Source organism: Notothenia coriiceps, unplaced genomic scaffold (genome assembly GCF_000735185.1).
Source record: "Notothenia coriiceps isolate Sejong01 unplaced genomic scaffold, NC01 NC01_scaffold00037250, whole genome shotgun sequence".
Classification (NCBI taxonomy): Eukaryota; Metazoa; Chordata; class Actinopteri; order Perciformes; family Nototheniidae; genus Notothenia; species Notothenia coriiceps.
Window position 1 is genome coordinate 5,829,086 of NW_011369951.1, and position 26,980 is coordinate 5,856,065.

A 26,980-nucleotide genomic window follows, 5' to 3' on the forward strand; every position below is an offset into this window, starting at 1 on the left:
CCGATCACGTGATTTTCAAAAGATCGGAATCGGGAGGAAAACAATTTTTTTTGTATTCAATGTTACAAAACAAAAATGCCCATGTTCAAGTCTTAAAGTCATCCTGAGGCCTTAGTTTTGGTTTCAAATTACACAACATCATGTATGTGTTGCTTCTTTGGGGCTTGTTTTCATAGACCTGGTTGCTTATTTCTCTCAAATCTGGCAACAGAGTGGGCAGGGCGCAGTGTCTAATTGTAGCAGTAAGCTAACGAGTACTGACAAGCTTGATTTTGTTTTGATCCAATGCTGCTGTGAAAAAAAGAAGCTATATCCATGTTGGATAGAATATCCAATTTAAATTAAAAAAATAACCTTAAAGGACAACTTGAATGCTTTTTTTTTTTTTTTTTCTAAATGCATTGCATAAAGATCGGATCGGGAAAAATCGGTATCGGCAAATTGTCAAAATCAAATGATCGGAATCGGATCGGGAGCAAAAAAAGGTGATCGGGACATCCCTAACAAAAACCTATACAACACGCAACAGGAGGCAAAACCCCCACAAGCATAAAAGGGTCTCTTTAAGATGACTGACACATTAATGGATCACTTATTATAAATATGTTATATAATATGTATATTCCAAAAAATGCCATTCTGCAAAATCAGTTATTTTAGCTTTGGTAATTTGAGTGTATTGATGCTAGCATTTTGGTAATTATAATTAAGTTACATTTTAATGACACATTTTGACTTGCAACAGAGCATTTCTACACTGCAGTATTATTAAGTATACTCAAGTAAAATAGCGGAATACTTCTTCCACCACTAGGGGCATTTAGAACAGACAGAAAGATGTAACCTAAATAACTCACTTTAATGATTTATCTTGCCACGTTAATATCGCTTATTTGGCTTCTTATCCATCAATGACTTTCTTGCTGTTACCTGTCTGAGTGTGTGCATATGCTGCTCCTGCTGCTGCAGATTCCATTGGCTCTGTTGGATTAGGTCCTCCATTGAAGGTGCAGCAGGTGGAGGATTCGGAAGCGGGGCAATCATTGCCATTGGTGGCGGAAGGATATCAACCACGTCTTTGGAGCCTTGGTACATCTCTGCAATAATAAATAAAAAGGCAGGGAATATGAAAATGTGAAGTCTTGGTGTTGGTAATTCTATGATTTTGGGGTTGAGGCTGGAAGGGTTGCTGCTGGAGAGATGGAGATGCCCTGCAGAGAAAGAGTCAAAAAAAACCACAACAGGCAAAGATTGGCTGGTTTGTTTACAGAAAACAAGTATTTAAAACGAAGAAAGAAAATGCTGAGAAGAAAACACGTTAGCAGCTTGTGTATATAGAATATGGTTAGAACCTGAAGAAAATCAGATTCACCAAGGTTTGTAAACAAAGAACAGAAATGTTGGATCACTAGGCCTACTTCTGTTTGTCTTATCATACCAGCTTCAAAAGGAAGGATGAAGCACATTTTGATGAGCACCATCAATGAAACATATCTGACACATTAAAAAGGAAAACACGAATCAAGAACATAAAGGAAACGGAAAACAAACCTAATAAACTTTCAAGCATCAATATGATCATGTCCAGCAGAAATGTGCAAAATAAAAATAAGAATGTCACTTTCCGAATAGAACTCTGAATTTGTCTGGCACATCTGGTTCCAAATAAATACCTTCAGATGTATATTCCTCCCCATCGTGGGTAGAGGGATCTAAGTGGAGAAAGCAAACTTTAATACATTTCAGTGTTATTACATTACTGACAGAAGAACTCCATGCAACCCTGCACAACACCGTGCTGTAGTATTACCAGGCAGTGTATCAGCTGTACATCATCAACGTTATCTAACCTTCATTATTAATCTGTGGATTTCTGACTTTGACCAAGGGAGCGTTTTCCCTTCCTTTGGAGTATTGTTGCGTGTTTCGAAGTATATGTAGGACAAGAACTGGTGTGTGTGGCTTTCCCCCCCCATTTCACCTCAGTTTAAATGTAAAACAGACAAAATATGAAGAGGCTGGTCCCAAGTTGAATCACCATCAGCTGCGGGTGGTAGAGGTGGTTTGGTAAAATTGTGTGCCTTTACTTTGACATGTTCACATGCTTTAATGTTCAAAGCTTTATTACTGCCTGTGCTGCAGCACCTCTTTCCACCCTCTCACGTACAGTGTGTTAGAGTGCTAGCCAATGGAAGCGTGAGTGTTACATAGTGATGTCACTATGTTTGGGAAGTAAACAACGGAGTCGTTTCAGTCGGGGGGGATAGTGTGTGGTGTGAGGGAACTTTGTGATTTAAGCCTTTGCCGACCATTTAGACAAAAACCAACTGCACTACAGGAAAGTGAAGCCCCCCAAAAAGCATGATAGGGCCCCTTTAAAAACCTGTGGTAATTGTAAAATACAAAGGGGATGTTGTTTTTGCACTGATCTGGGTGGAACTTGGTAAAAGAAAATCTATAGAATAAATTATTTAAAAAAATAATTGCATTTTCTGTGCTACCCTGTTTGCAGAATGACAATACATTTTCCTTGATCCCTTAAATTTGAACTATTACAAGTTACATTTCAATTCAATTCCATTGATCCTTTACATTAAGGTCTCAATAAAAATTGAAAATACTTAGTATCTAGAACACTAAATGAACTAAACATTCCAACATCATACAGACAGATACGTGACTGTGGACTTTTCCATTAACTACATACGCTGCTGATGCTCGATTGCAAGCTTGCACTTGTAGTAGCTGAAGTAGTCTCCCCCAAAGAGGAAGGAGAACTTGGGGTTGTCCTTCTGTTTCTCCATTGTCATCTTCTCAAACTCTGGCCCATTACGAGCGACAAACTGGGCCAGCTTGTCTATTACATTCTTCAGTTCTTGATCTGCAAAAGAAACAAAGAAAATAAGTAAAGAGTCAGAACTGGGGCAGTTGGTGAAATGTCTTAAAATGCTAAGCAAAAGACAGGAAGAACTTATCATAACGTGTGCTTTACTAACACGTTATGAACATTTATCCTGACAGCACGTGCCTTGTCATCATTATATTACAGTTATAAAACAAGCCTTTTTATTAGATACATATCCAGGAATCCTTGAATGAAAACAACTATTTTTTACAAACAGTTAGCCGTTTTAAAAGGTGTTTACAGAATCCTCAAAGCCATCAATGTAAATCTGAATGAAATAACCATCCCATCCACTGCAAAATAAAAACATATGACTGTTTCCAATTCAGTAGATTCATGAAGTCCTTGTCTGTGTTCATAACCCGATACAGTTTGCATTACTTTTCCGCACTGAGAAAAAGCAACACCTACGTACTTAAAATTGACCATTTTTTGGTTTTCTGTTCCTTTTTTTTTAATAACAAGGCAATGTATCACTTAAAGACTGCAATATGTATCATGTTTGTATTAGGAAACACGTTGTAATTTGGGAAAATGCATGCAGCAGCAACATAGTATTAATCCAGATTGTATGAGTCTTTAAGAATACTAAAGTTGTGTCAAGTGTAGGTAAGCTATCATAAGAGCATTAACCAATGCTTATTCTCACCAAAATATTGACAATTGATATTCATCTAAGCGGATTTATGATTTACATGTTAAACACCACATCAATGCTAAAGACCCACAGATTAAAATGTGTAACAACACCGTTAGCTGCTGGTGTTACGTGCGTTGCTAGATGCTAAATGTGTTGTGTTTAATAGCAGTAGCGTAGCTCCAGGTAGCATGTGTGCTAGCTAACGTTCATACATAGCAGCGTTACGTTTCTGCTCACCTTCGGGGGAATTGGGGATATCCATGTTTGGCTTCACTTACAGCGAACCCGCTGCAGCTTAATAGATAGTCCAAAACAGTATAATTGTGTAATGTTTCCCTTAATGGTTTATAAAATCGACAAAGAAGACAGGCATTGCCCATGTATCGTAAACCGGAAGTATTATTGCACACACAGAAACAGCGCCTCGGAACATTGCTGTCTGATTTGCCTACAGCGCCGCTCCGGGTTTAGTGGAAGAAGAAAGCATTGCAAAAAATAGACTAAACTAAGGATATAACGGAGCTCCTGTTAGTTGGGGGCCTAGGGGGGAAAAAAGGACCGTTTGGTTCAGATTCTCGCAAATTCGCCAAATTTGGCACAGATGTTGTCCATACCGTAAACCAAACGGTCCTTTTTTCCCCCCTAGGCCCCCAACTAACAGGAGCTCCNGAGTATACAGAAATACAGTAAATGAAGAAATACAAATGAGTTGTTGAAGAAGAGATCCCATTTTATTCAAAAATAACATTGTGCAACATGCATCTCAGCACATAGTTACAGTAGTTTCTGTATCGGAAAACAAAAATTATGCTTCTGTCAAATACAGTAGATAGAAATAAAAACTTAGAGTAAAGAAATATTAGGCTGAACCCTCTGTCCAACCTCTCTCATCGTCAAATCATGGTTGATAACATGGTCAATCAAAGTGGCCCGGATTTCATTAGAGAGTATTCTTCTTTGTCCACGTCCTCTCCCTCCAGCTCTACCTCTACCTCTCATTCCTCCTCCTCTCACTCTCACCCACCTCTTCCTCTTCCTCTCACTCTCAGCCCAGCTCTTCCTCCTCCTCTCACTCTCACCCCAGCTCTTCCTCTTCCTCTTGCTCTTGCTTCCATGTTGGCTTCCATTGTTGCTGTAAGAAAGTACTCACCTGTGGTGTTTTTATAGTGCTAACATCTTGATTGATGAGCAAACAATTATGCTATCAGGTGTTTGGTTAGGTGGAACGTGTTTCTTGATCATTGGTCCATGTGTGAGGCCTTTTGAATATCAGTGTTTTAAACCTGCTAACATGTGACTTTATGTCAGATTCCTGTGTCTTACGTGGAGAAACGTGTGCAGTGGTTTGCAGAAAGTGCCATGTTGATTTGCAAATTGTGTGAAAAGCTGAAAACGTTTTTGGAGATTTGAGCCAATGTTTTGCTCTTTGAGTGTCAGTTCAAATAATTGTGCTTTATGTATAATTTTAGTGTGTTAGCAATCGAGAAAAACTGTAAAATGCCAAAGTGCTACAGGATGTACCCTTGTACTCCATATGACACGCTGCCTGTCCTGTTGGCACATGAGTAATCTAGATCATTAAAATAATCTTAGTTCATGCATAACAGAGGAACTGATAAACATGATATTAAATCTGAGTAATCACCATCGACGTAAGGAAACATTTTGGTTTTCCATAGATGGATCATTCACGGAAAATAGTTAAGCTGACTGTCAATCATACACCACTGTAGGATTAGGAAACAGCGAATGCATTCAAACATATTTGAACAATTTCACTTTCAGTTCTCAGGAACTTTATTTTTTTTTTAAATTGACCTTACTAATGCATCCAAGAGGAATGTTTCACTTGGACAGAACCATAAACAAACACAATACAGATTCTCTCCCTGTTTAAAAAAAAATGAAAGCTGGAAACGTGAAGCCGAGGAAGAATGATGTCACACATCCTCTGCTTGAAGGAGCTAGTCTAGGAACATGTCCACGTGCAAGTTCAAACTCTATAACAAAATAAAAGAGGTTCTAATTTAAGAAACCATTTTTATATAGGCTATAGGCCTACACAACATCATCTAGGGTTTGGTCTATAAACGCTACCTGGAATTTGATTAAGGGCCAAACCAAATCAATGAGGTGACAAGTGGAAAACAACCGGGATTTATTACAAAAGCTTGGATTTTTTTTCAGTTCACCCAAATTAATTTACAATGCTAATTCTGAGTGCTAAACTCCAGCAGCGCATTGCCAGAGCGCTCGAAACATCGAGGGCAGGGCCGTGTCCCTTCTCAAACCTTTGGTATAGATGCAGTCATCTGAATGAACAGGCAGAGGGGAAGGATGACCCCCTGTGGTGAGCATGTGTGTGTAAAATGTTTCTAATAAACTGCTATTTCCTAAGACTCTGTTGTCTGCTGTTAAAAATCTTTATACATGAAATAAGACCTTTGTTTAGATTGAACTGGGTGTCAATTGGTAGGAATTTTGAAAGCATAAAAAAACAGAATCCTGGCTCTTCTTAATAAAGATTTATTCCATCTTGTTTTAATTTGATTTTATTTAAACAATCATTTGAAAAGATAGGCAAGGACATAAAATGTACTGTAGTTCCAGAGCTGAATCGTAAGAAAGTACATTTACTCAAGTACTGTACTTAAGAACAATTTTGAGATACTTGTACTTTAGCTGAGTATTCTCAGTTTATGCCACTTTACACTTGTACTTCACTACATTTTAGAAACCAATATAATAAGTTTTACTCCACTACATTTATTTGACAGCTTTTAGATACTAAGTTTGGGTTTAGATAATTAGCTTCTACACAATATGAAACAATGATTAAATACATGCTGACATACTGTATATATTTGGTCATAATATCCAGCAGGAGACAGTATAAGTTTACTATAACAATGTAAATGTCCCTGCCGTGGGACTAATACAGGATTTCTGATTTCTGATAAGGAGTACTTTTACTTTTGGTACTTTAAAGTATATTTTGATGCCGATACTTTTATACGTTTTATATTTTGAATGCAGGACTTCAACTTGTAACAAAGTATTTTTCAAATTGAGTATTGCCACACAGTACATAACAGGAGCTNATACGAAACATTTTCAACCATGCAACAAAATATAAATAGTCCTACAAATACTTTTATTTTATTTCCTTCTTATTTTTGTCTAAACTCAAGGGAGCCAGAGCAGAGGGCTTAAAGGGCCGCATGCGGGCCGCGGGTTGCCGACCCCTGGCCTTGGCGGATTTTGGCTTTTTTCTCTTGCCAAGATACTTTTCGACACACTTTGAGGTATAAAAAACCTTAAAACTAGAACACTGATGGCTGGCTTACGCTGCAAACTTCATCACCTTTTAACAAGAGAGAAAGTATATAAAATGTTATTTTGTATATATTACACATCAGCAGAAAGAGAGAGATGGCAGGAAGAGGGGGAGACAGTCTCCCCCACCTTTACAGACACTGTGTTTTAGAGAGAACAAATACAAGTGTAAGGTAAGTGTTTTTAAAATCCCTCCCCCCTCTGTCTAGTGATAAGATGGCAGGAAGGGGGGAGGAGGGGGCAGGGCCAGGCTCACACACACACACACACACACTTGGGGGTGGGCCCACCTGTCAGTTTGTATGCATACTAATGTGATTGAAACAGCATTTTTATTTATTTAATTTTTATTTTTTATTTTTTTAATGTTTTTATTATACACCATAAGGCGCAACAGTGGGGGCTTTTCACACTTGTGAATACACATCACCCCCCTCCTATCGACGGATCTCACACCTACTTGGGATATCACACCTACTTGAGATCTCACACCTCGATCAAAGGGGAGGCGGGACTTAGCTCATTTGCATAATGGGAGGAGGTGTGACCTGTCACCTTTTATGCATACTAATGAGACGAAAGCGGGATGAATATAACTACTTACGGATAATTTTTCCAAGTTATTTTTCTGTGAATTTATGGCAGGTGGGTAATTTATGCGACTGTATCCACCTGTATAACATAGTTAATTAAAAAAAAAAGGAACTTCAATGACTTTCCTGGTAAAACCTATACAAAATTAGATATAGCAAGAAAACAATGGCTCCTATAAAAGTTCCATTAGGCAACGCACTTGTGAGACAAACTCAGTGATCTCTTAATGGAGGTAATCAAGGTGAACAGAAGGATAATATAGCTGTAAATGTGTTTATATAGAATACAACTGCGTCTACTTCAGTTATTGTGCAATATACGGATGTGTATACTGTGGAACTCTGCTGGTTGGAGGAAACTGTTTTATAATGCTTGGTTGCAGTTGCATGCTGGGAGAATGTAAAGTTCAGGTGTTATCTCTTGGAATGCGAGAAGAGGTCAGAGTGAACTCCCAAAGACTCCTGGCTGCGTTCAGACCTACAGACTGGTCCGGTGAAGAGAAGGGAAAAGAAGATGTTCCTCTGGAGGAGCTCAGCCCTCGTTCTGCTGCTGACTCTGCAGATTGGTAAGAGCACATTCGCACAATTCACACTAAGTTTAAGTAACACTTCATGTAGACTTAAAGGAGCTGCTGGTGGCTGGGTCTACCTTAGCTTTTGGTTTGAGAGAGAAGTATAGTGTACATGAGAACTAGTGTTAACAACCTTAGTTATTTAGGAACCAATGAACCTTATTCTTCAAAAATTCTTCAAGAATGAACTTTAATGCTCAATACACAAATATATATGCCACATCCAAAGACTTAAATAAAATGTTTAATAAATATTATTTTACCACCTTTTTACTCTTTTTAAACATACAGTCCTGGTTATTAGTACCAAACTCGTTTTCAGAATTTCAATCTCTAAAAAAATGCAGTTTGTTTTGTAAAATGCCACTGTTGTTTTTATTCGATAAGACTAAATAAAATACACAAAAAAAATTGTAAACAAAACAAGAAAAAATATATTTGCCTAATAAGGCAAATAATTCAATAATCGTAAAATATAAAAAAATAAAGAAGTCAAAAGTATAATTTTGGTTCCAGGACCCTAAATGTAAAGCCTGATACAAAACATAATTATATGCTATAATGGCCGTGGGATAAAAAAATGAGTTGGGTTTCAATGGCACAATTTTGACAGGAGTAAGTGTATGTATTTTAGCAGTAACATGTATTATAAACATATTATAGGACCTTAGAACATTTTTGAAAAAATCCTCACCCCTTAGTGCTGACCCCCTCATATGCTGTAGTGACTATTTTTACCACGTTAAAATTCATAAATCTTCAGAATTTCTTTGCATTCTTACAATAAATTGACAAATATCAATATATACATATCAATATACTGTATAACCATATCAAAAATAAATATAGCTCCAATCACAGTTTTTATTTAAAATACAAAAACTAATATATTACCAAAAACAGAATGATATTAAATTAATTAAAACAAGTAAAGAATTAATAAAGACTTAGATTATAGAATAATTGAGAACAACATCATTCATTAACTATACATATATATATATATATATAATTACAATTATAATAATTCTCAAAAATAACCTTCTCAAAAATAACCTTTGTATTCTTATTAAAACGAAACATCAGACAATATAAATACCGGTACATTAAAAAAAAGTTTTTTTATTTGATCAGTGTCAACACAAACTCCGCTATCATGCCACTGCTTTTAGCTCTGTATTCGACAACTGGAAATGACCTCATTATGAAATGTGAACCCTTGGGTGTTAATCAGAGACCTTTGGATGGACGGATGTAATTTTGCTGCTGCGAACTTTCTCTCTGTCCTTTGAGCCTGTCGCCATAAAGCTTTGACAGTTATGAGGCCTGATAACGGAGTTTGGGGTTGAATCCTGCGCAAGATTTTCTCAATCTCAATCTTTTAATCTTTATTTATTTATACCACATTTAAAACAACCTTCAGTTGACCAAAGTAATGTACATGAAATAACTACAATATTAAATAACACAATTTTTCTAATTTTCTAAATAAAATGACCGGTACTTTTCTCATGCTCATAAATTCTGTTGGTTCTGATGGTTGATTTCTAAAGAAGTCCACAGAACAAATCTCCACTCCCTAACTGGCTTGCTCTGGAGCTTTTTACCTTATCACTCTATCTTGATGAGCTTGTGATGTTGGCCAATTGGTATGTTTTTTATTGAGGTTTCAATACGGAGATAAGCCTTGAACTTAAAGATATGTTTTTAGGCCTAAAGTCCATAAGGTTGCAGGAGTAAAAAAAAATAGAAGACTGTGTTAAACGATCAAAAGCTTTAAAGAGAAGCGGACGTTGAGTAAAGACTGTATTTTCCAAATTAGATGTGCTCATAAAAAGTCACACCTCCCAGAACATCTGTTATTACAACAGTATACTTTAATATATCTATTCTCACACACCACTATTCAGAAAAAAACCTACTTTTATTTGTATTTTATGTCATTACACAGTGAATTGCTTTGTGGCTGATCCATGTGTGACTCCGGAGGTGAAATGTGACTTTGTGTGCGACTGTGAAGGCTGCAGCGATGAACAAGACTGTGGTAAGCTAATACATATATTCTGCTCTGAGCTCAATCCACAAATCTTTATTTTAACATATTCTCCTCTTTGCTTATCGAGATCTTCAGGGGCCAACACCTGATCTCGTGATTTTTGATTTACATTTATGTGAATTTAATGCACTTATTTAATCTGAGAATTGCTGAAATAAATTACAAACATCTTCTGTCAATTACAAAACATTTAAACCTACCTCTCCAGGCTACAGTGGAACAGCGTTTGGGTGTGACTTTGAGGAAGCGGGGATTTGTGGATGGACTGACGATTCCTTGAACCCATCAGTGTACAGCTGGGAGAGACGTCAGAGAGGGGGGGTGGAGCTGCCTGTCAGCGGGCCGTCCTCTGACTACACCACCGGGACAGCTACAGGTAAAGTTAAATACTAACCTCATGTTGTATATATGATCAGACTTGCTCTCACTTTGCCTGTTTTTAAATCTCGTTTAAAGACCTACTTGATAAGACTATCAGTCTGTGTTTTCTAAGTTGGGGTTTTCTATTTAGTCGTGTTTTTACATCATGTATGAGGGTTTTCAGTCTGTGGCTATAAGTATGGTTTTATTGTCTCGTGCTTTTACATTACCGTAGTTTCTTTTTGTCTAAATGTATTTATGCTGCTTTTTTATATATTGATGTACAGCACGTCTTTGGTCAACTCTGTTGTTTTTAAATGTGCTATATAAATAAAGTTGGATTTGATTGTATACAGTTTACACCCCGCTCTGCCCTGTGAATTTAACAACAATATCTTCCCAGCACTTTTTGGTAATAACATATAAAAATAGAGCTGAGGGAAATGTATAATGTCTGATTATTATTATTATTATTATTATTATTAAAACAGTGCCCTGTACGTTTCATATTCCCACAGGTTGGTTTATGGGGGTGAGTGCGGTGACGACAGAGTCTCTCAGCCCTGCAGTGTTAATCTCTCCACAGATGAATCAGTCTTCGCAAACATGTCGCCTTCGGCTCAGATACTTCCTGTGGGACTCAGGTAACAACTATTAATAACGGGTTATACTTTTTAATCTAAAAAAATATATATTCTGGGATTTCCTATTGATTTTACTGCTTTTACTCACAGCGTTTGTATGTATTTTACGTGCTTCTGTTGTCATTTAACTGCGGAAGCCCATGAGAGGCAAGGGGAAAAAAACCGTTGATTAATTTATGAAGTCTGATCTTAATGGTTTTATGGCTTTATTGTTATGAACTCAAAACAAGTGAAGACATGTTTTTGCCAGGATAGGTTTTCTAAAATGAATGTTCTTGGTCCGTTTTGTGGCCGAAATGATAATAAGAACAATAAATACTTATCCTGACAAAAACAATAACTTGACAATTTAGGAACTCTAGGAAGGATTCTTTTGGCAAAACTTGTTTTTTTTACCTGTGCAATTTTGATCAGACCACTTTTACTCTCAGGGCTTCCATATTTTGGTTTTACTTTATGTCTTGTATTGTATCTAATAACTCTTAATTCGACTGACTCTACGCCCTTGACCTCAGTCTACACAATTATTTTTTATCAGACTTATTCATTGTTGTGCACACTGAGATTTCATTTCCCTAGCAGCTGTCTTACTAATGAAATATGTAACCCATAGGTCACTCAGGTCTGGGCTCTATTCCCTTGTGGGCGTCCGTCCTTCACCAGGACTCCCAGGATGCCGTAGTGTGGCGTCCGGAGGCCACCAGTGTGCATGGCTGGAGGGAGGCGACCATCTTTCTGGGCCGTATTCCCACATCTTTCCAAATCCGTCTTCACTCACAGCGCTCCGAGGGGCTCAGAGGAGATGTGGCAGTGGACCAGCTGGAGTTCCTAGACTGTGCTTTGCCCTGTGAGTCTAAATGATCTAACCATGGGCAGTACATGCCTTACTATAGAGCAGGGGTGTCCAAACTACGGCAGGGAGGCCAAATGCGGCCCGCGGACCATTTTGAATCGGCCCTCACTCAGCAAATTAAAAAACTTCTGCTTGTCTTATATTGTACTTCTTAAATACATATGTTACACAGTATTCATGTGTTAATAAGCCCAATTTTCTAATAAATTTGAAACATCATGTTCTAACAATTCTAAGTTTATAAGAAAAAAGGCCAATAACAAATTTGAAACAACCTTGAAATATACCCTTCATATTTCCTCTTCTTATAAGCAATCTGAAGCTTCTGTTTTAAGGAATGAGTTGCTAACAAAATAAAGTAAACCCTCTGGAGAGCTGTGAGCTGTTTTTTTCTTACAGCATTTTCAAGTATCAAGTAATAATTGACCTACTATTAGGTATTGTACTTTTCCAAACTTTATAACAGTAACTTGTACGAGACAAAATACCTACTAGTGAGTCGGACCCAGCTGNGCATTTTCAAGTATCAAGAATAATTGACCTACATTGGATTGACTTTTCCAACTTATAACAGAACTTGTGAGGCAAAATACCTCTAGTGAGTGGCCCAGCTCTTCGTATATGTTTCTGTATGTGGCCTTCGGTGAAAAAAGTTTGGAATGAATTATAATACATGAGTAAGTTGCTCAAATATAATTGCAGGGCCCTGATGACTGAATGATTATTTTGATGTTGTTTTTTCTTTCATTACGTCATCAGCACCACTCCCTGGGTGTCAGCCTGAGTTGAAGTGTTTGCGGGGGGGCTGTGTGGAGCGGCAGCAGCTCTGTGACGGCAGCGACGACTGTGGTGACGGGACTGATGAGAAGAACTGTGGTGAGGACAGACAATATGAAGAAATCTGTACAAACAGACAAACTACAAACATTAGAGTCTGTAAAAACAAGAGATTTAAGAGGCAGTTCAACAACACTTTGTGGTATCTACAGCATGGAAGACAAGATTTGCTCTACTTGCTAATATATATTTTTTTATGCCCTTATCTTGAGATAAGGAGATAATCAGCCCATTATCACCTTAAACCAAACTATAATTTCTCATTGAACATCTGAGTTCAGGAGTGCCAGGCCAGCATGCATTGATGGTGTTTTGACAACTGTAGCTACGGATTCAAAGCTGAAGCAGAGCACCGATCACCAATAACACTTTAAGGCCTTGACTAACTGTTCAATTATGATTTTGAATGATGACCTAAGACGCGATGCAATAATGAAGTATTCTGTAATCATCCTGTGATCTCGGGAAAATAAAAGTGGTTTTCTTGTGATAAATAATCTTGTCTAAAGAAATATACATAACTAAACTAATTATGACAAGAAAACAAGCTTTGTTATCTCAAGATATCTAAATCAGTATATCGCCATTAGAAATATTATTGCAAGCAGGGCAGTTCTTTGCTTCCATACAAAACACATTTTACAGGACTTCTTCATAATATATTGAAGATCTAATCCAAATAAAAAACTGCTGACTAGGACAATAATAATGGGAATACACATCAAATTCCCCTGACACTATCCTTATGGAAATCACTTCTCAAGACTCAAATACTTTCCTTAAATGTAATGAGGAGACTCATTTCGCAATACAATCTACACGGTAAATGTTGTATCCAGACAGTTAATGTGAGTTGTGATAAATGTGTCTCCAGAAGGGTACAGGATCTGTGACTTTGAGGATGGTGAGTGTGATTGGGACCTGAGGTCATTCTCCAACCTGTTATGGGTTCGAACAAATCAGAAGACCATCTCCCTCACGGATCCTCTGCAAGGACCAGGCCGGGATCACTCCAACAACAGTGCAACAGGTATTATACTCTGATACAAAAACACACATATTTATCGTTTTACATATTTAAATCCCACTCTTCATTAGAGCTAATTTTGTCCCACTTTATGTTGTGTTGTGCCACCTTGTGATGGTACAAAAATATAAATAACATAGGTTGACGATCATAAACACAACAAAACAAAGCATTTTAAAACTAGAATATCCTTATTATCATTGCAGGTCACTTCCTATATGTCACTGTCCCTGAGGGGGGTCTCAAAAAAGACTGGGCCGCTTTTCAAAGTCCCCGACTAGAACCTACCAATAGTTCACATCCTTGTAAGGTGAGTCTCAAGCTGATTCCTTCTTCAATAAAAGAGTTTTTAAATGTACTCTAATGCTTCATTTTCACAAAAATGTACTGATAGTGATTTGATTTATTTTTCGAATGTGTAAAACAATAATATAAAAAAAGTATAATTATAATGAAATTTAACATGAGAATTATTATACAATACAACATTAAGCAGTGTCAAATTGATATACAAAAATATTACTGATTCTAAATTACATAAACAAATGATCAACTTAATTACACATCCGAAAAGGGGTGGGAAGAAGTTCAAACTTATTTAATCCCACCCCTTCTCCCAAAAACTAAAATATTAACATACTGTATATATATATATATTTTTTTTTTCTTTTCTATATATATTTTTTGTCACATTTTTTGCTGATATTCAGACTTAACAACTACCAATACTGTTGCAATTTGAAAAAAAAGAAGATGACAGGGGATTTAATAGAACAAACTGTGATATCTTTCTTCACTTTTGATGTTTATATAATTTAGAGGTATTTCTTAACCTAGTTTGATAATGTTTCTGCATGTGCCCGCTGCAGATGGTGATGTACACCCACCAGTTTGGGCCGAGGTCTGGCGGTCTGACGGTGCTGGTGGCAGGGCGACAGATCACCCCGGTGTGGGAGAGGGGCGGTGCTCTGGGCGATGTTTGGGTGAAGGCAGAGGTGGACATCGTCACAAACTCCATCTTCCAAGTGAGTACCTTACCTGAGATTGTACCTACAGTACCGATGCTAGCCATAGCCTTTAAGGTCACCTATTATGCAAAATCCACTTTTTCATGTATTTTATACATAAACATGTGTCCCCTCTGTGTAAAGAGACTCTGAAAGATTCAGGACAAAAGATTTGCTCACTTTTTGTCCTGATCCATTTATATAAAAACCTGTCTGAGAATGAGCTGATCAGATTTTGGCCACTTTACACAATTTTTTGGCTTGTGTAACCATTAGCCAATCACAGACCAAGGTAACCCCCCCCCCCCACACACACACCTTATCACCTGAATCTCCTCCTAGAGCACCATTGTGTTCTTTTTAACCAAATATCTCTCAGAGGGGCGTGGGGAGGGGCTCCTTATTTTCATCTAAAGTAACAGACAGAGAATCAGCACTTTAGAAACAGGGCTGAAACAGAGGGGATTATGGGATGCTGCAATGACCTGTTTGGTGTTTGGAGCCAAACACTTCAGAGACATGTTTTGTATATATCTGAGACCCATAATATATTGATGTAAAACAGTAAAATAGGGGACCTTTAAACAAGGATTTCAGATTCAATGTACTTTGTTGATCACAAATTGGGAAACTGTTTTGTTACAGCAGCATTGCACATAAGTTGAAAATCAAATAAAGTACAAATGAACAGTGAATAGATGTCGACAGTAGAAATAAATGTATATCTATAGTATCTATAGAATACACAATATAACATAAACAGAGTCAGTTATATTACACTATAAAAGAACAACCTACTAAAAATACATAGGATACTCTGTACAATATTCAACTGTGTGAAAAGTAGTTTTTTGAATACTGAAAAATTGATTGATAAATATGGTCATTATGAACATTAGAAAACAAGTTTACATTTTTAATAACAGGTTTAACATGTAATCTGGTAGCTACTATACTTTTTCTTTTCAGACCAGAACTGATAACTATTCAGAGTTATATTTGTATGGGAATCTGACTCTTATCATTGCAGATTCTAATAATGGCAGCCATCAGAGACTTTGCTTATGGAGGGATCGGTGTCGACAGCATTGTGTTATCTCCTGAATGCCGCAACTCAACTGGTAATTATTTAATAGTCTTTTGTATCTTCAATACTTCCACATCAACAGTGAAGAATAATAAGCTGCCATCTCACATGCCCTTCTTTACAGGCAGTAGTTCCTTGGAAGTACCCCCTAAACCTCCCAAGAATCCGTGTGCTGAACCGGACAAGATGTGTGACTTCCACAGTGACTGTGCAAAAGCAGAGGATGAAGCCAAATGTGGTGCGTCAATTTGTTCTGTTTACTCAGCTTCCCTTTAAAAAAAGTTAATGACCATTCCTAGACTTAATCTGCATGTTTGGTTTTTTAATCCTGTAATATGAGTGTTTTTGTAAATTTGGTATACTTGTAATTAAAAGCAAACTAAGCAAATAACTGGTTGGCGCAGACCTTTCTGACCCCTGTCTCATGCACTGAATTGAATAATGGCAGTCATTGTTATAAAGTGGTTTGATTCTTGTCTATTTCTTATCAAGATGTCTCCATGACTCTTTCTGCAGGAGACTTTTCTTACACGGAGGGCAGCTCGGGCTGGACTGACTCCAGCATAGGGAGTCAAGGCTGGGTGCTTTATGAAAATGCTACATCCGAAGGTACAGCCAACAACCCCTAACTATTGATTTACTGGCAATCAAGAAATTACAAAACATTTACAATATTGGTTTCTTTTATGTTTCATAGAGGAGAACCTGTACGTAGCCGAGGCCCCGGGCCAGCAGCTGACCAAGGCCCAGACACGGACCCCCCTCCTGGGCCCCTCCGGCCCTGCCTGCAGCCTGAGCTTTGACTTTGCACTAACTGGGATCCCAGATCAGATTGGTAAATTAATCATCTTGTTCTTCGATATGTCTTTGTTTCACATCTGACCTTTTTTAGGACACACGGCCGTACTTGTACAGTACTAGATTATTAGAGTATTTCCATTTTATGCTACTTTATAATTTTACTTTACTAGAATTTGGAAACAAATACTTTTTACTCACTTCATTTGAAAACATGAGTTATGAGCGACTTTTCAGGTTATGTAATTATTGCAAAAATGTATACTGTTAATGAATTATGACCTAATATTATGCAGTATAAAAAGTCAATAAAGTTAGCTCCAGCGGTCCCGCCTGAAAAATCTAAATGATGATTGCAAATTATTCCAAAAATGGGCATTCTGCATAATGAGTAGTTTTAGTTTATGTAATTTTAGATCAAATGTACTTTTACAACATTTTGAACGCCAAATTTGTACTACTGCAACAGAGTATTTCTGCACATGGTTCATATAATTTAATGTGACTCTTTTGTTTTCATCTTTCTGCTGCAGGTGAGCTGTCCGTCAGGGTGATTGACAGCTTGCTGGGCATGCGGCCGAAGCTGTGGGAGTTCAGCGGGAAGACAGGAGCCGAGGAGGGGGCGTGGCAACACGTCAATGTGCCTGTTGGATTTAGAAAAGATCGCTTCCAGGTCAGCTCAGACTCCTCATGGCTGATTTCCCCATATTTAATGTTGGCATTGATGATGAGATTTGACAGAGATCTGTATCATTTATCTGAAAAATAAAAAGAGCTCAGTCATTAAGGTTAACAAATAGGTTTATGAAAACATTAGGTGTTTGATGTTTTTGCTTTGCTGATGAGTCAAAGCCAAAAACGTCTACAAGAAGTCAAACTTTGAAACCCCCACGAGATTGTCAATTTCCCCAAAATGTCTTATGCTCATTCTTTGCACTGCTAGAAGAAAATACAAGTACATTTTTTTTTTAAAAGGACATGCGTGTAAAGTAATGTAGCGGCAGATGGAAAAAGAGCTCGAAATATGTCGGATTTCCACGTTCAGCTGGTTGAAAACAGTTGTATATTGCGAAACTGGTTAAAAAATGTACTGTTCTACCTTTATCTAACTCTTTTGTTTTCTTTGTGTTCACCAGCTGGCATTCGAAGCTCGTGCTTTGAAACTTGATGCATTGTCCAAGATTAAAGTGAAAAACGTTAGCTTTGTTAGCTGTAATGCTAACTATTTCCCATACTCTAAAACAGGTAGATGCAAACTATTTGCTGTACTTTCATATTTTTCTGAGAAATATCTCAAAGCTTCGATTAACCTTTTTGTCTTTTTGGCCAGGATTGTCGTGTAACTTTGAAGATGGGCTGTGTGGATGGTACCAGGACAAGAGTGACGACTTTGACTGGGCATTGCTGAATGGGATGGACCACACCATCCGGATCGGTAGGCTCATTTAAAAACAAAACAATTAAACGTTATATATGGGATTCAAAATGTATGTTTTAGTATGGGGTATAACACACACATACACTTTGTCTCAATGATAACTTTGGAGGATATTTTTGGCAAACACTGACGGTTTATTTGGAGCCTCGGCCGGAATGTCATGTCACGGGCCACGGTTTAACCACACGGTTGAGATGCCACAATCAATCGTCAAGAACCCTCATGTAGCTCGAGGTTTTAACTAGTTTTAACTCAATAGATAGTAATCATGATTTAATGTAAAAATAATTACATTTGTGCAGCATTGACACTTTTCAAAGTAACAGGTCAGCTTTTCATTTGCCATTTATCAGAATCAAAAATGCATATTATATCTAAAGACAAGCACACGTCACATCAAATGAGTACAGCTTGGTAATAAAATAAGTCGCTATCATTTTTATAAACTGAACATTAACGTTTACAGATTGTGAATAAATTGTAAGACAGAAAATAAAGCGAAAATTGCACACATAAATATTTACAGGCACTGTTAGTGCACATTTAAACAATAAAGAGGGATCATTATCTACCCAAATGCTAAATGTTTAATATAAATACTACTTCTATCCATAGTCAAGTGTCCTTGTGCAAGATACTGAACCGGTCATCTCTCCCGTAGTCATGTAGAGGTGTTTTGTAAGTGGATTTTGATATAGGGATCTGCTAAATAAAATTGAAGTGAATGTTATTTCACTTCCTATCTTTCTTTCCAGGCACAAGCCTCACCGTGGACATGTGGAGTCCTGCTCTGCGCGGTGCGTTCGGACGCTTAGTTTCATTCACACAGTTACAAGGTCCATCAGATTACTGCCTGTCCTTCTTCTACAAACTCTACGGGCCCAACACAGGTGAGCAGTGGCCCAAATGAAAAGCAGTTTCAAGTGAAACATGGATACTGTAGCATCTGGTGCTTTAAGCCTTGGGGTAAAATACCTAAAGTTAATTTTACAAAAGGACCGTCTGCCTGTTAAAATACCCTCTCTATGAGTAACTGTCACATGTTTTGGTTTGAGTTGAAACATTGCTTACCTACTTATCACACTTCCTGTCCCACCCTCACCCCCCCAGGTGTTCTGAATGTGAAGCTGTTGGATAACGACGGTTATGAAAACATCCTGTGGACCCGCAGTGCAGCTCATGGCAACGAGTGGCACGAGGCACACTGCCCCGTACCCCACCAACTCACAAACTTCAGGGTATGGAATAAGTACAGTCAGACTTAAATAACAAAACAGTGTTTGAAAAACCATTGAAACTTCACAGAGCTTTATACAGAAGCCCTCAGAGGACAGAGACACAACACATTTTAGTGGTCCATTTTATATATTTTAAATAGTTTTCTCTTATGTGCTCATCTCATGTTTAAAAGAGGTTTTGCCAGGATACTATTACAATGAAAAATAAATATCACTTTGTCTCAGCGGTCTTTTCAGTGTGTAGAGCATACCCTCTGTCCTTAGACCCTCACAGCTGACTCCCGAAAGAAACCCCACATTCAATGGGGCAAATGGAAGAAAGCTTGGGTAGAGCCACAGATTAATACTGTACAATGCCACATTTAAACATTTTCCTTTTCTACCCTCTCCCAACAGCTGATGTTTGAAGCGGTTCGCTCCGGTTTTGACGGGCGAGTTGCCATTGACGATGTTACGTTCCTTGAAGGACTGTGCACCGTGCCCAGGAAGTGCTCCTTTGAAGGCCAGCGGTGTGGATACAGCAGCTCTGGTCCGGGTCACTGGCTGTACCGCAGGGGACTCAGCACCACGGGGAGCGGACCCAAGACTGACCACACTCTGGAGACTGAACTGGGTGATAGAAAATTAAAGAATCACATTTAGTGTAATTAACATTTTAATACTTACTAAGTGAGTGAAAAATGAATTTGTTGGTTGCTCAGGTTTCTACATGATGGCTAACACCGGAGTGAACATCCTTCCTGCTAGTGGAACAACAGTCCTTACATCACCTGTTCGAAAAGGAAACGCCAAGACTGTGTGTGTCAGTTTCTGGTATCACATGGGAGGAAAGAATCCTGGTAAGACACCTACAAACACACACTAAAACAGACACAAAAAATACAACAAACAATACTAATATCAATATACCTTTATGTACTTTGCAGGTTCTCTAAAATTGTACATGAAGCCGGTGAAAGGAGAAAGGGTCAGCATTTTCTCTGACAATCTGGACCAGGGAGATGTCTGGCGCCATGGCAACGGCAACATCACAAGTGACCTTGAGAACTGGCAGGTATAAGGCCGCTGGAACTATTGTATAACTATTTTATAAAGAAAAACCCCAGAACATATAGCCAGACTATAAAAGTCCTCAGGCACTATTTAACCAATCTTTAGGGCATGTTCTAAAGTGAATAGCGCAAGAGCACGTCCTAAGCAGTTTCAATTCCACACTTGCAAATTAAATGGTGCATAATTTGGGCGCAGCAGAGCATTTTGGTAGAGAAACGGGACCAAGTAAATCTTTTTGCATTGTATAAAGGGAGCTTTGTTGATTTCAAATCGAGAACAATAACACAACGGACCAAGAGAGATTGATACGCAAAACCCTTTCAGTGATGAGCAGATCAATTCTCCTTTGACTTTGCCACACCCAAATAGGCCTTATTAGGGTTAGGGTCAAGTGTTCTACCACTTATGTGTGAGAGAGATTTACAATTATAGACTTGAAACACTAAATGTAAAAGAAACTGCGTTCACTTTCCCATTTGGAAATCCTTCAAAATTCCATATGTACTGTATATGTAGGATGTCGTGTTTTTCAGTTGAAACAAGATGATGAGATTATCTTTCACTTATACTCTGCAGCTGGAGTTTGAGGCAGTCGGAGCAGGAGGCGATAAAACTCACATTGCAGTGGACGACATCTCCCTTTCAGATTACCCATGTGAAAATCACGGTTTGTAGCAGCCCTAGCTAAATGAAGAAAATACACAACAGACTTGAAAACTAAACAACATTTTTGGCGAGCCCCTGTGAGTAGTAGAGGAGCCTTCTACTAATTGTTTTTCTTGTTCTATACAAATATATCAGGTTCTAAATGCACTCTGGAGAGGGGGATGTGTAGCTGGAGCAACACTCAGAATGTCAAAGTGGACAAACTGGACTGGGAGCGGACAAGTCAGGAGGCGGAGAGCCACTACCCCACCCCGCCTGCAGACCACAGTCTGGGCACTGAGAGAGGTGCGCTGACTTTGGATGATGTGCTAAATGCTTCAAATGTAGAAGCTTGTTAAACGGTGGAAAAACCTGATAAAAAAAGTTGCTATCACAGCAGTGGCAATAAAGGCCTAAATTTAAAGGCGAGCAAAAAAAAGAAGAAGATAGACTTATCAAGAATTTTGTCTGACAATCAAGGATGTAAAGAATATTTTGCTACTTGTATATTAACAACAAAAGTTATCTCTCAAATAGTTTAGCCTTCTGCTAACCATAGCCTTGGCTTTGCTGTAGCTTTGAACTGTTTAGCCTGGCAGATGGCTTAAACTTGTAGTCATCTCTTAAAGGCTTGACTCCTATTGTACATAAATGCAGCCTGAAAATCTAAGTTTGCAAAGAAAACACCAACAGTATCACGATAATGTAGATTTTTTTTAATTAACAAATAGGCCTACAGGTTACTGTATGAAGTGTTCTCATATTCTCACACTCATCTGTTAGGACTGGCTCAGGAAAACAGCAGGATGAGGGCTGTAATTTCAGATGCTGACGTTTTTTTGTGTTTTCTAATACCTGCCTATCCAAGTTTTAAGTGTGAATTTGTGTTAAAAAAAGTTCCATTACTTTTTCGCCAGGCCACTTCCTGTTCCTCCCAAGCAGCAACCGGACTGCAGCCAATGAAAATGCTCAGTTGCTGAGCCCTCACCTGCCCCCGACCAAGGGCACCTGCCTAAAATTCTGGGTCTACAAACAACACTCATGTAAGAATCAGTGTCATTGTAAAATATAGATGTGCCTAGATGTGACGCATTTCCCTTGGTATTTTGTAACACTTGCATATTCTCCTCTTCTTAAATATGTATGCAGCGGAATGCCAGCTGAAGGTGTGGAGGCTGTCTGAAGGTGCTCTCAATCAGCTGCTGGTGATGACCGATCATGGAGGACCGTGGAAACGCTTTGACATCAACATAACATCTGCAGAGGAATACCAGGTCAGACTCTCAGTTGCCAGGAAACACCAAATATACCTATTGACTACTTAGTGCTTCTAACTCTGTATATAAGCTTATTTAGGTACATGGACTTCTGCACATAGTTAAATATCTTACATTGGACAGTCATGGAGTCATTGTGTACATGTTGTTGTTTACAGATTGTGTTTGAAGGAATCAAAGGCACTTCAGGAGTTGTAGCTCTGGATGACATTGAGTACACCGTCGGAGTCAACTGCGCTAAAGAAGTCACAGATTCACTAAGTAAGTAAGAACAACAACAATTGGCGTGTTTTAGCTGCTAACAGCTAACTTCTCGTGTGCACAGATCATTTGTTATTGTTGCTGAATGTTTTAATAAAATACGAGGATTTTGTAAGGTACTTTGTAGAGAAGATTGATTGACGAAGTGAAGCTGCTACAGCTAGTAGCAGGTTAGCCTAGCTTAGCATTAAGACTGGAATTATAGGAAAACGGATAGCCTGGCTTGACTGAAATAGAAATATCTGCCTACCAGCACCTGTAAAGGTACTAATGAAATGTAAAATCTTGTTTGAATCATCCGTTTAAAAAAAAAATGAAAATAATGAATTTTACAAAGAGTTACTGAACTATTTCCCTGACAGTGTTGGGATTTAGAAAAAAGTGTTGTCCATTTGCCTCACTATTATTTTAAAAACTATCTAGCAAACTTGTATGTATGTATCTGAGGTTTAAAGATAGTCTTTTAAAACATTCAGCATTAAAGGAGTTTGTCTTTTTGTCAGCATTTGTCACCTAGCTTAAAATGCTAAACCAGCATTGTTGCCCTGTCTGAATTCCCATTGTCCTAACCATATCGTTTAGTAGAAAGGAAACTAAATATTTTCCATGTTCCCTGCAGCCCGAACAAAGTATGACAACGCAGGAGGCATCGCAGCGTCAGTCATCGTGACCCTGCTGCTGATCGGCACAATGATCGCATTCCTGTTTTTCTACCTGCGGACCAGACAGAGAGACCAGGCTGGGACCGCTCCAGCATCATCCTCCTTGGATAGAGCTGGCTTCAGTAATGATTCATATGATAGAGAACTCACAGTGAGTTCATCCGATATTCACACCTCACATTTGTATGATGCATATCAATTGATAATTCAGATTTATTGCTTGGATCTTCTGTTTGTGGATTTGGCCATCCTTCCTCTGAGTAACTTCAAATCCCAAATCACAACATATGCTCAATACGACACACGCAATCTTTTGGTTTCATATAAGGAGAAAAAACATTTATTTGCTTGCAACATTTATAGCAGCACACTTTAAAATACATGGTCTACGGAAGCTCTGGGAGTACATTTCAAACTTTTTAAATCTTTTTTTTTTAAGGACTTAAGAACAGGTACAAAACAAAGTTTCAGCAGAAGAATCTATATTAGTTTGGGGGGAAAAAATAAACTGTTGAACATGTGGAAATAAATGCTGACCTGAAAGAAAACATGAACGCTTTTCAGCCTCTTGTGGCCAAAATCAGTCTTACAGCAACAAACATCTGGATTGTAATATTGTTCTAATATCTTTTATCACCTTAACCTCAACGAGAGCAAGACAGAGGTCATATTTTTTGGACCCCAACCTCTCAGGTTGATATTCTGGGCTCTCTCAGTAAAAACATCCTCCCCTCTGTCATGAACCTTGGAGAGACCTTCAATAGCACTTTTAAATTTGATAAGCAGGTCAGCACCATAGTCAAAACCTGCTTTTTTTTTCTAAAATAAGACTATTGGCTAAGACCAAGTCGTTTTTATCTTTTAGTCCCCATTTACACAGGAACGGAAACGAAAATGAACCGAATTTGATATCAAAAAAATCTTCCGTTCACACGCAATCAGCTCAATAAACGTGTCCGTTCACACGAGACCGCTCGACCTACTGGAGACGCTGTAGTACATATGCCGGGCCTGTAAGTGGCGCTGTACTTCCGCCACAAAATTACACCAAAAGCAGCGAAGAAGACTTCCCAAGCATGGTTGCCCTTGTGTTTATTCTCCGCGGTGGATTTAGCAGCAGAGGTGGTGAGAGGCAGGGCTCTGGCTGTTTCTCTTTTTCTCCCTCTCCGAGGCAAGCGTGTGTTCCTGCTGTGAATCTCCCCGGTAAGCAACCAGCAGATGAAAAACACCCACCTCTCCGCCTCTTCCAAGGGACGAGGGAACCGTGCGGCAGAGTTTCCGTTAGAATTATTTTTCGTAAAGTTGAAATCATCGTGAACATCGAGTATTATGTTGTCAAATCAATTTCCCGCCGCGGCCAAAATGAGCTTTCCTTTCTCCCTCATAGACACAGTCACACACGCAGGCACACACGCAGGCCCCGTCTAACTTGCACACAGACATTACACACATGCACAGTGACAGAGAGCAGGGCTCGACATTATAAATGGCCCGCTGGCTCGGAAGCACTATTTAGACACCCCGGGCCAGCATAACGTACTTTCCACTTGCCCGCTCGGGGTCACTAAAAATATTGCTTCTGAGACTGCAAAAATAAATTGTCCAGTGGTAACATAGTACTTGACAAGCATGTTGTCAAATTGGTCGTTTGAGAGAGCGGCGACGAACATAGCGTTCGTGAGGCGGTTGTCGTGTGTTGGGTGCAAGGGCAAACGGGAGCAATTGCAAAAGCAATTGCTGGCGGACCAGCGCGCCTTCCCGTGAGCGCCGGGCAAAAACAATCTTCAAATAATAAAAAAAAGTCACCGGGACGAGTTAAAGGAGATGACAGGTAGCATGAGAAGAAAAGGAGAGGAAGCCTTTGCAGCCAGCTTGATCGATGGAGTTGTTTTCTAGTGGCAGTGACGCGTCCTAAAACCCTTTTACTCTATCGATTAGATTGTATGATTCGAACAATTATAAATAGTAGGGTAGACATGTGGATATTGATCCGGCTGAAGCAAAACGTGCATTATCAAACAGGATTTGTTTGTACCACAGACGCTTATTTCCAAGCTATTTTCCAAAACCCCTATGGAGGAAATCCCATTGATTTTTGTCGAGGGAAACCAGCAGCTTACTTCCCGGTTTTAGGACGCGTCACTGCACCTCTCAATATGATGCCAATATAAAAAAGGTCCCTCTGTCGCTCTGGTACATCAATGGACCTATTGCTGACAAGTAAGGAAGAGTAGAAATAAAAAAGGTATTGGCTTATAGGGAAATGTCCCAGCAGTGTTAGAGAATAAGGTTCTAATCTAATCTAATACATAAGCCATCTACATGTCTAATTCATGATAATCGAGGAAGACAGAAAAGCCGATTAACTAATAATAATAATACACGTCATAATATAGCAACATTTTTGAACAATGACACAATAATCATTATTTAATAAACAAATATGAACAATTGAGGAAAATTAGGAAGACTGATGATTCGAAATGTTGTAGTACAAGTAGTAATGTAGTTAGTGCATAAATACTATTGCAACAAATGTGTTAATTTTCTTCATTATTAGTCGATTTTTTAATGCAGCATATGTTGCAGGCGACTACTAGAATCATGAATACTGGCGTGACTGTAAACATCAAGGGGTTAATAAAAACTTTTTAGAGGACATTCAAGAATATGCGCGATATATATCGTATATCGCGTATAAGGGCTCAGTAAATACCCGCGATATCATGCTTGAGACCATATGCCCAGCCCTAGGCAAAGGTCTTCTTTGTTATTTATTGGAGCCTTAAAACAAATTAATAACGACTCTATAAAAAGTATAATAATAATACACAGAGCCTCTCTTGTCCTCCCTCTCTCCTGGGTGCGCGTCCGTCAGCAAGCAGCAGCAGCAGCAGCAGCTTGATCTCTGATCTCTCTCTCTCCTGTCCAATTAGACTTCACTCACTTTATGTCAATAGATTGAAATCTAAGCCTGGAGGCCTGCGCGGCACTGTCCTGCGAGATACCGGGACCGGCGCGAAACACTCGGTTGTTGTTGTTGCGAAACACACCGGCAAAGACGCGGGTGACACGGGGGTGAGCAGGAAGGTGATGGGAGAGGCGGGCGAGGAACCGGATATGGGCGTATAGGGCACACACAAGCCGTTTCACCCCCCAGAGCGTTCGTCCGCAAGGCTACCCACCTTGGGACCCGTATCGTTGAGGGGCGTCCAAGCGTTTCCGTTACGCGCCCTCGTGGTCAAAGAATCGTCTTCTATACGAAGAAAAAGTATTATGGCAGAATACAACCCGAACCCTCTCATGTAAAACGGGCCCTTGTATAGACCTAGAAAGGGTGATTAATGCCTTTGTAACCACGAGCTGGATATACCTGCAAGCTCTATACGTGGGGCGATGGACCAGGTGTAAAATTCAGACGCTTGCCGCTATCCAGAACACAGCGCGTCTCTAACTGGACACAAAACGTGACCATATCATCCCCAATTCTGGCCTCATTGCACTGGCTTTAAATTCGGTTCCGAATTGATTTAAACTCCTTTTAATTTGTTTTCAAGCATTAAAATGGGCTGGGCTCCAACTTATATAGCAGAACTTCTCCATCGCTACACCCCAAGCCTGAGTTAAGGTCTGCTGACAGCTGTTGCTGATAGTGCCAAGACCAGGCTCAAAACCAGAGGTCAACCGAGCC

General features: G+C 38.9%; 2 protein-coding genes across 3 annotated transcripts in view; one reads left to right on the forward strand and one right to left on the reverse strand.

Moving 5' to 3' along the window:
• Window positions 1-3,938, reverse strand: part of cherp (calcium homeostasis endoplasmic reticulum protein) — a 103,957-nt gene extending 100,019 nt beyond the window's left edge. Inside the window, exons 1-4 of one of the 2 annotated variants that reach the window (XM_010796090.1) lie at window positions 3,783-3,938; window positions 2,708-2,881; window positions 1,674-1,712; window positions 931-1,097 (exon numbers count right to left, since the gene is read on the reverse strand). In XM_010796090.1, coding sequence (XP_010794392.1) covers window positions 931-1,097; window positions 1,674-1,712; window positions 2,708-2,881; window positions 3,783-3,807 — 405 coding nt within the window. In that variant the 5' untranslated portion in view covers window positions 3,808-3,938. Of the gene's footprint in view, window positions 1-930; window positions 1,098-1,625; window positions 1,713-2,707; window positions 2,882-3,782 lie in introns of both variants that reach the window. The other variant, XM_010796089.1, reaches the window with a different exon arrangement.
• stxbp1a (syntaxin binding protein 1a) overlaps window positions 1-26,980 on the forward strand; it is a 682,465-nt gene that overhangs the window by 229,310 nt on the left and 426,175 nt on the right. The window lies entirely within an intron of this gene.